We start from the raw sequence: 9,276 nt of genomic DNA on the forward strand, positions 1-9,276 counted from the left end.
CTAGGAATGATAGAGATGGTGGCCAGCAGCGGTTGGGAAAGGAGCCCCCATGGTGGCCGAGTGGTGAAAGTTACAGCCGTCACCTGCCTTTGTGCTCGGATATTCCACGCTGCCAGGACAGCTGTGGTAAAAGTCTACTTTGTGCTGGGCAATGAAGCCCACTGTCTGCTGCACGCTGCAGGTGCCCCCACCTTTGCCAAAGACTCCTCCATCCTCACTGGTCACGATCGTGTAAGCGTTCTGCCCTGCTCCATAGTGCTGACGGGGGGGAGGCACGGTTTGGATGTTGTTGGCTGCAGTGATGGGGTAGCCCTGGTGGAACTTGGGGTGCATGTCCAGGTAAGTACTTGGCTGGAAACCACCCTGCAAGGGAAAGACAGTGAGTCAGAACACATAGCTTCTCCACTGGCATCCACAGGCCTGACACGTACTGGGGCTCTGTCCCTTCACATTTCATGTTGTCTCTTGGTCAGCGGCAATGGCGTGGGAGGGCAAGAAGAACCGTACACATCCCCATAGCTCAGGGGTGGATACACAGTTGTGTGTGTGTATGTGTGTGTATATATATATATATGAGGAAATCAGCTTTTCTCTGGAAGCATTTCAGTGTCATCGTCAGCCCATTGCTAGGCTACCTACAGAACATGGAGAGTCACGCCAAGTCTGTGCCTCTGCGCTGAACAAACCAGAAGGCAGGGTACGCCGATGCTTGTATGCTTAAGTTGCCCCCGTGGAGGAAATATATCACAGGACTGATCTGCCCAGATGGAAGGGCCACACTGAGCCACGTGCTGTGTTCTTACTTGCGTGAGGCACTGAGCCCGTTCAGTCCACAGGCCATGCTTCTGGCACCTTTTCAGCTTCATCCTCCGGTTCTGAAACCAAGTCTTCACCTGGGTGGGAAAGGGTGAGCAGAGAAAACATCAGCAAAGGAGAGGGAAGAGCAAATGTTATCAGATTCACAAGCAGGAAGAACCAGGGGGAGAGTGACCAGATGGCATAGATACATGGGCAGCAGCAGATAAAGGCCTTGAAGAGCTCCCTGGGGTCGATGCCCAGGGGAGATGTCTGTCTCGCAGCCTCAGCAGGCGGCGAGTGCATCTGCAGGGGGGGAGGGGACCGCATCATGTCCACAGACAGTCATAGCTGTGACAAATTGACTCCTTTCCATCATTAGAGATGAACGACTGGTGCAAATTAGACCCACCCAGGTCTCTACAAACCCCCTGAGCTACAGGCAAACTTCTGACACGTGGTTTCTGCACGCTTGCGAGTGGAGAAGGGAGAGGCTTGCTCCTTGTACCCAGCAGGTCCCAAATGCAAAGCTCCTTGCTGGGGTGAATTCCAGAGCCGTTTGCCTCCAGGGCTGCGTCTGTGCTGTGAGAGCAGCCTTTGCAGGGATGTGGATTGAAGGAAAGAGCAGATTGTCCCACAGGTCTTGTTCCTGACAGAACCAGTTCAGTGTGTTGCGTGCCTATGTGTGCACCTACAAAGCATATGTAACTTTTTTAGTCCCGAGGCATCCGGGATGCTCCTGGCCATCCTGCCCAGCTCTCAGATCCAAATTCCAGGCAGATTTTGGACTTGTAACTGCAAACACTTGTGCCCCATTGCCCAACCCCCTCTGCTTTAGAAGGCCATCACTGGAGCCAGCAGCAGTTCACTACACACAACCTACCTGGAGATCAGCAGAGATGCTGAAAGGCTGCAATGTACGAACCTAGCAGTACCTGCGTGGAGGGGGGAGCGGGTGTTGAGCAGCCTGGCGGTGCTAAGCGTGGGACATTATTAGGTATGGGACAAGATCAGCCTTAGGAAACATGAGCAATAGCTTTCAGCATGTTGCAGCCCTGGGATGCAGAGAACTGATGCATGCCAGGGTTTCTGTGAAGTTCACCAGTGCATGGAAAAAGGCTGTGAAGTGCTGTCAAGCCCAGGGTAGAGGCTGTTTGTGGCAAACAGCATATTCATCGCTGTGTTTGCAATTCTACTACAAGTGTTGGCACTAGTACCCTTAACTGACCCCTCACTGGGGAGGCCCCAGTGAGGTGCCACTGGCTCTCTTCTCCCCCAGCAGTGCTTTTGATCTCTGGGCAGGAATAGGCAGGGGAGCAGCCGTTAGCTGGCACCTTTGCCTCTACTCTCTGCTGGGGACTTGTCTTTCCGTCCTGTCACTGCCTTATGCGACCACTCAGCCGCTGTGTGACAGGTATACCAGGGGTCAAAATCTCCGTGTTCACCTGCTTGTAGGTGAGCCCCAGGGTGGCAGCCAGCTCCCGGATCTGCTGGGGGCTGAGGTATTTCTGGCTCTGGAACCTCTGGTGCAGGGTTTGCAGCTGCTCCTTGGAGAAAGCCGTGCGGCTTTTGGCTTTCCTCACCCCCTCCATGCCATCTTCTTTGCCCTTCTGAGACTTAGCCGTAGGCTGTGGGGACGAGGATGCCGAATGTGGACTGGTGGCTGAATCTGGTGTGAATTGGCTGAAATTCCCAGAACTGGATGAAGCTGGGGATACTTCTGCAAGAAAAAAAGACAGTGGGAAAAGATATACAAGACATAATGGGACATGCTGTACGGGTATGAGCATGCTCCCTGCCTGCTGTAGAGCTCCCTGCCTACCAGACAGGGGCTTTCTTGAAGCAAACGCTTGTTGTCACCCTCCTTTCTTCATGGACCTGTGAGCACAGACAGGCCTGCTGGCAGCAAGCAGCTTCCCAGCTCAGCCCTCCAGGATGCCAGTGGCTCCCTTTTGCCAGGTGGAAAACTCAGGGCAGGGATGGAGAATGGTGCACATTGGCTCCTTCTCCCAAAGGCCCCCGCAATAGTCTGGTCTCATTGTGGTGTAAAAAGGCCTGGTCATGACTGCAAGCATAGCTTTGGGTTGGTGACTGGGTTCCCCAAAACTGCCTGCCCAGCAATCTCAAGGCACTTGATAGACAGTGGCAAAGCAACGGCTGACCAGGGCGTACGGTGGGGCAGAGCAGTCGGTGCTTACAGTGATGGGGCGGCAGGTGGAGACCATCACTCAGGCTTTGGATATTGGCTCACTCCTGTTCGCCTGTGGCTCCCACCACAGACCATACCACCACCGGCAACACGCGTATAGATAGAGGGACCTGTTCCGCTGAGGGGGGCTTCTGGCAAGAGAAGAATGAAGGAGAGAAATTTGACGTGGAAGTGGGGAGGGGGAGAGGAAAGGTGGATGTGTGGGACAGGTGAGAAGAGCCAGTAATCCTGTACCAGGGACACAGGGGACAAAATTCAAGAGTGCAGAGGAAGGTGTCCAAGCCCCTTCTCATTTGTCCTGGTACATGTCTTAAAGGGACTCTGTTGAGGACAAAGTCGAGATAAAGATCTAAAGGAAAAACTTCCGAAACAATCGGCTACCAGTCCAGACAAAAGCTGCCAAGATGCAAAGTCACTCAGGCTGCCTGAATAGGAAAATGCTAACAAGAGAGATTACCCCAGCACCCTTCTGTCAGGTGCCTGGTCGCGGGGGTCTGTGAGAGGCTGAGACCTTTTCAGGCCAGCCATGACTGAAGGGCTGTGATGCCAGTCTTCCCCCTGCCCCATAACTGCAATGATAAATCTGTCCATCCCTCCTTCCTCCAGCTGCTCCTCTGCAAACCCTTCTGCATGGTCCATCCCCTCTCCTTCTACTGACATTTCAGGAGAGAGGAGGTGCAGTGGATGGGGCAGTGCTATTTTCAGTACATACCCTCTGACTATTGAGCCCAACCAAGAGCTCCCAACCTCCTTCCTAGTCACCCTAAGAGTGACTGAAGCCCACCAAGACACCCTCCTCAACCTCCCGAATGTATGCCCAACGCAAAGTACTGACGCCCTCCTGAGGAATGGGCTCCCCATCCACCCTACCAAACCCTTCCTCCTCCTGTCCCAAGGTGAGAGGCTACTAAGCAAGCACCCAAAAGCCTGGAAGTGTTGCTGGGCCTCAGAAAGGTGGCCGTGTCTGTGGTACCCTCCTGATCGAGCCACACGCGTCTTTGTGGTGCCTGGCACACTAGGGTTGCCTGCTCTTGGCTATTTCCTACCCCTGGGAGACGATAACCACTCAGAGCACGGGCTATGTGAAGGGGCAGGTGTGTAGTGGGGCAGGTTTCTGGTGCTGGGGAGCAGAGCCAGGAGGATTACGAAGGGATTCTGCCTCCAAGGAGAAAAGGGGCTGTCAACAGAAGAGGTGCAGGGGCCCGAGGTGTTATGTGCGTGGTGGGTAGACTGCAGAGCCTGAGAGGAGGCTGAACATCTGTGCACGGGCAGCTAAAATTTTGTGTGGTACCACAGGATGCTTGGTTCCTACAGGCTGTGCAGTAAAAACCTTACAGGTAGGAAATGAGCATGCTGAGAATGTGGGCTTGGAAAACAGGAAAGTCTTCTGTTAGATGGGAACCACAGCAAGACACCGTAGAGCTACAGCTCCCACGTGTTCCTGCTCAGCCTGTCACCCCAAACCGCCATGTAATCTACCACCTGCAGCTGGAGCGCAAGACAAAGGTGCTCCCTCTCCCATGAGAAGACAGTGAAGGAAAAAGGAAGCAAGAAACACAAACAGCAGTGCAACATACATAAATGTGAAAAACCTAAGACAGACCCAAGCCCTTGACATCTGTAGGTGTTTGCTTCCATGACTGGGCTCCCTCTGTAGAGACGGGCGCCAGAGCAGAGTGTTTGAAGACAGATTTTAAGTCTATAAGCCAGGCCCATTGTGGGCACAAATGAGTCAAGCTGCCCGCTGCCTCTGTGTAGCAGGCAGCATGCAGAGAACCTAAGCACTTCTCCAAACTACATGGCAAGTAGCCACGTGCCGAGTAGCCACTAGCCACTTGCTCTGCCCGAGCCTGTAGCTCTCTATGGCATCTGACAGCTTGGAACCAACTGTTACCCTGCTGACTGTACAACGGGGCTGGGCAAAAACCTGCTTTCATCAGCTATTCTGTTGCCACTCTACTGGAGCAGGAGAGGAACGGCAGGAACACAAAATGCCACCGTGGTGCGGCCTGGACTTTTTTTTTTGCAAAGAGGGAAAGGCAAGGCAACAAGAGCGTGGAAAGGAGAGGGAAACAGGGAGAGGAAAACGGCAAATGGAAAGAAGCAGAGAGTAACAACGCTGGATTTAAAGGGAGCAGATTTCCTGGCCCAGGGCTTCAGAGCTTGCCTTGGCTCAAGTTTAATGAGCACATGAAGGGGGCGAGGAGTTTGTGAGGGGATGAGGGATGCCAGGAGCAGAATTACCTTCAGGATTTGTTTCTCTCCTTAGCACACGACAGCATTTGCCTAAAAGGAGGCCCAGACACTCCTGCCCCGAGAGCCATGAACTTCCATGAGCCCATGCTGTCACGCTGCCCGTCAGCCTGCAGCACAGCCCTGCCAGCGCCTGGCCTCTCCCAGGCTCCGGTGAGGTTTTTAGGAAACCGGTTCATGGTCACCAAAGAGAAGTAGGGCAGAAAGGTGGTGTGACTGCCCGAGGTCACCCCATCCTCCTTGCCCACCATGTCACGCTTCGCCCAAGGTCACACATTAGGAAACCAAGGCAGGGAGGGAGAAAAATTCACCCAAGATGGCGAAGCCAGTGGCTGACCCGGGACCGCAGGTATCCCGGGGGATCGGCTCTAGGATTTAGCCGAAGGGCCTTACCTGCCATCTGCCTCTTCCCTCCTCCCTCCGGAGACTGGCCGGCATCGGCGGCTGCCGCTGGCCCACCCGAGGTGGGGGTATGTCCTGCCTCCCCCGCCGAGTTCCAGTAAAATTCCAGGTATCCCATGCCAGTCCCGCTGGGGTAAGGCTGGTAGGGGGGCAGAGCCAAGTGCGCACACATGGCGGGCAGAGGAAGGGCTGGTTCCCCCACCTCCTAATGGATGTCACCCTCACTGGGGGGGACGGGGGGGGGACGGGATGGGGGGGCAGGTCTCAGCAGCGAGCTGAGGTAGCCCCGAAGTGTAGACAGGCAGTTCTCTTTATAGCCGGCTATACCCTGCCCGGGACTGCAATATTCACCATCGCCCGCTCCTCCGGGCTCTTTGTCATGTTAAAGAGGCTGATCGGTGGGGTGGGGACAGAGCTGGGGGGGTTGGGGGGGGGGGGGGGGGAAGCCACACATGGCATCAGGACTAAAATATGTCCCCTCTGAATTCTTCCCATTCTGCAGGTTCCTCGGTCACACCTGAGCAGGGCCTGATCCGGAGTCCCGGGAAACCTCCTCCTCCTTTCTTCTGCGGGCTCAGCTCGAGTTGTCCTGTCACGAAATAACCCCGTGAGCGCAGACGACCTCAGAGGAGCCTTTCACTGCGCTGGGAGAGCAGATCCCAACCAACCTCCACCACATGGGAGCTGACAGGAGGTAGATTTGGTGCTGAGCTGCTCAGTTCCGTGCCGGCCAAGCCCAAGCCCTGGCTCCACGTTATGGGGAGGGTTCTGAGACTTTGCTTTGTGGTTTGTGTCACATTGACACCCCCCCCCCCAAAGCACCCCCACCCCCCCCCCCCCATGCACACACCCTCCGGACCTGCACTTCCCACACTCCTGGTGCAGATGGCAGAGATGGAGCAAGGGCGAAAAAAACAAGTAAGGATCAGGCCTGGGGGCTAGAACCTAATTTTTTTTTTTTTTTTTTTTGAAACTGAGAAGGGATTTCCTTCACAGAGGCATTTGAGGGAGCCAGCTGAAAATGTGTCTGGCCCATCTTCCACATGGCTGTGCCAGAGCAAACTCGGAAACGCTGGATGAGTCACATCCAACACCAGGTCTCATTTTGCAGAGCAGGCTCAGAAATCTCAGCCGGCTGGTCTTACCGAGGCACAATCAGCAAAGACATTTTCACTCTGGAGGTAGGAAAAGATTTAGTGCAGGTAAGGTCCACAGCTGACAGATTTGCTCCCCCGTGGCCTTTCAAAGGCACGTCCTTTCAATTGTGTAGTCTTGGTTGGGGCCTTTGCCAGGCTGTCGCTGGCTGGTTGGAATAAAGAAGATGAAGAGCTTCCTTTAAGGCAGGGTTAGCTGATGTTTGCTGACATATGGCCCATCCAAGGGGGACAGGCACCTGCAGAGGTGTTCATTAAATAACTAGATGTAAGTGAGTGTGCCACAGAACTCAGCTATGGGCCTGCAGGTTGGTCTGCTCTCTGGGCTTGCTGCAGTCCCTTTCCCTCAGGAGGATTTGCTCTGCCTGTGTTTAGGAAGATTTCATTAGTTTCACCTCAAAAGACATTTTGAGTCTCTAGCTAATGTCTGTATTTCTCATTGCACAGACTGAAGTTCCAGAGTTAATTCCAATATTTCTTGCTAGAACCAGCCCTGCCTTAGTACCAGGACATGCGCATGCCTCCTGTCAGAAGCTCAGAGCTGAAGGTGCAAAGCCACAGAAGTGTAAAATTATTTCACCTGGACTGTCCCTGCACCCCTCTGCGCCTCTTTGTTCCACAGGTGCTTGTTGCTGCCTTCTTCCCAAGCCTGTGCTAGCACCCAGTACTTGCCCAACAGGGCAGAGAGGGGAACCCGCTTGGTGTGAGAGTGTTCAAGCATCAGCAGGGAGAAGAAACAGATAGGTGGGGGTGAGCAAGACCATAGGAAATGGGTTTTGCATCAGTTTAAAAGGATGTAGAACACCACTTCTACCAGCACTTCTGCTGCTGCTCTGTGTCCCGTGGCACTAGTGCCGGCTTCCCTGTCCATAGAAGGGGGGCAACTTGGGAGCCTTCTGAGGTCCCTGCATGGGAAACCTAAAGGAACTGCAGGACTGGCCTGTGGGTGAACCTGAAAGTCAGTGCAGCTTCTCTTGAGCCATCATGGGCAGACCATTCAACTTAATTGCCACATCACAGCATGATTCTGCTGCCTTGGGACCACCCACTTTCCCATGAGGTGCAGACTGGAGGCAGCTAAGGGCCTGGCTAGGGTCTCTTTAACACTCAGTATTATGTTTTCTGTTTGCATGAAACACTTCTGTGTGCCTACAAACTGCAGGGACTGACATCTCTCTGCACAAGAAATGCAGTTTTAAATATGAAATTAACTTGAAAAACTTAAAGCAAAAAAAGGGCTTTTGAGCACATCAGCCTCAGTAGAATCCCAAGAACATCCTGAATATGGCAATCACTCTGCAGCAGCCTCTACACAGTGGTTTTGGCTCATGCCTCACTTGTGAATCATTCTCTGTTTCAGAGCTGCAGTGCCACATGAGCTCCGATCACCATCCCTCCTATCTGCCCTCAAGCCCTAGCTGATTAAGCAAAGGGAGACACACCAATGACCTGAGCTGTACAGTGCTTGGGACCCCGCTGGGCAGCTCCAGTGCCACCAGCCAAGGAGAATGTCATGTGCTCCTACTTATTCACATCTGGCCTGTTACCGTACCTTGGTCTTCAAGTTTTCACGGCCTTAGATGCAGTTAGAAAATGGTAGCAGACCAAGGTAGCAGACCTAGAGGGTATCAGGATGTCTTCTAAGACTGTTTAATCTGAAGACCTAGCAGAAAACATGGCATGGGTGGCAGTGGGTATCCGTGTACTTGCTGGGAGTCTCACTGGCTGAGCACTTTGCACTTGAGCTCCTTGATTTCAGTGACTTCTGAAGGTGTCTGGGATCTTTCTTGCAAAGTGCCCAGAGGCCATAATAAACTGGCGTAGTCACCTGCACTACAAAGTCCCGCTGGGCAGAAGCCGGGGTGGAGGATGGTGCTACCCCTGGGAGCAGAACCACCGGCCCGGCTGGACCGGTGAGTGGGGCGGCACAGAGGGAATCACCTCCCCGGGGGCAGGAGGGGGACCGGGAGGCAGAGGAGCTGCAGAAACCTCCGGGCTTCACCCTCGGCGGTTTCAGAGCAGCAGCACCTCTCGGGGAGCAGCTTATCTCCCCCGTGCTGCACGTGACACAGCCGCTGGGGCAGGCAGCATCTCCCCAAAACCAGCACTGCAGGCAGCCGGCAGATGTGGCTCGGCATCACGCTGAGCCAGACCCTCGCTGGTTTGGTACTGTGTTATTCCAGGCTGGGCCCAAATTCTCACTATCATCTCACGGTCATCTCCACGAAAGCCTTTCCAGGCTCATGCTCTTGGCTCCGAGGGCTTTCTAGTATCTTGAGCAACCTTTATGTGCTCTTCTGTACCGTGAAGCTGAAAGCACACTCCAATAAAAAGAGGGTAAATTCTTCACAGGCGTGTTAGTAACATGATCTTGCATCAACAGCTAAGTCCTTTGCTTTCTCTCAGATGGCGCTGACCTCTGCAACAGTCACAGCAATGAAACAGTAGCCTGTGAATGACGAG

General features: G+C 53.9%; 1 protein-coding gene across 1 annotated transcript; it reads right to left on the minus strand.

The window, feature by feature from the left end:
• LOC126047839 (homeobox protein NANOG-like) lies at positions 1-5,831 on the minus strand. The gene is made up of 4 exons (XM_049822034.1): positions 5,651-5,831; positions 2,241-2,515; positions 804-893; positions 1-363 (listed from the first exon to the last, which is right to left on the minus strand). The coding sequence occupies exons 1-4, from the start codon at positions 5,829-5,831 to the stop codon at positions 1-3; spliced, it is 909 nt and encodes a 302-aa protein (XP_049677991.1).
• Between the last annotated feature and the right edge of the window lie 3,445 nt (positions 5,832-9,276).

Source organism: Accipiter gentilis, chromosome 18 (assembly GCF_929443795.1).
Source record: "Accipiter gentilis chromosome 18, bAccGen1.1, whole genome shotgun sequence".
NCBI classification, from domain to species: Eukaryota; Metazoa; Chordata; class Aves; order Accipitriformes; family Accipitridae; genus Astur; species Astur gentilis.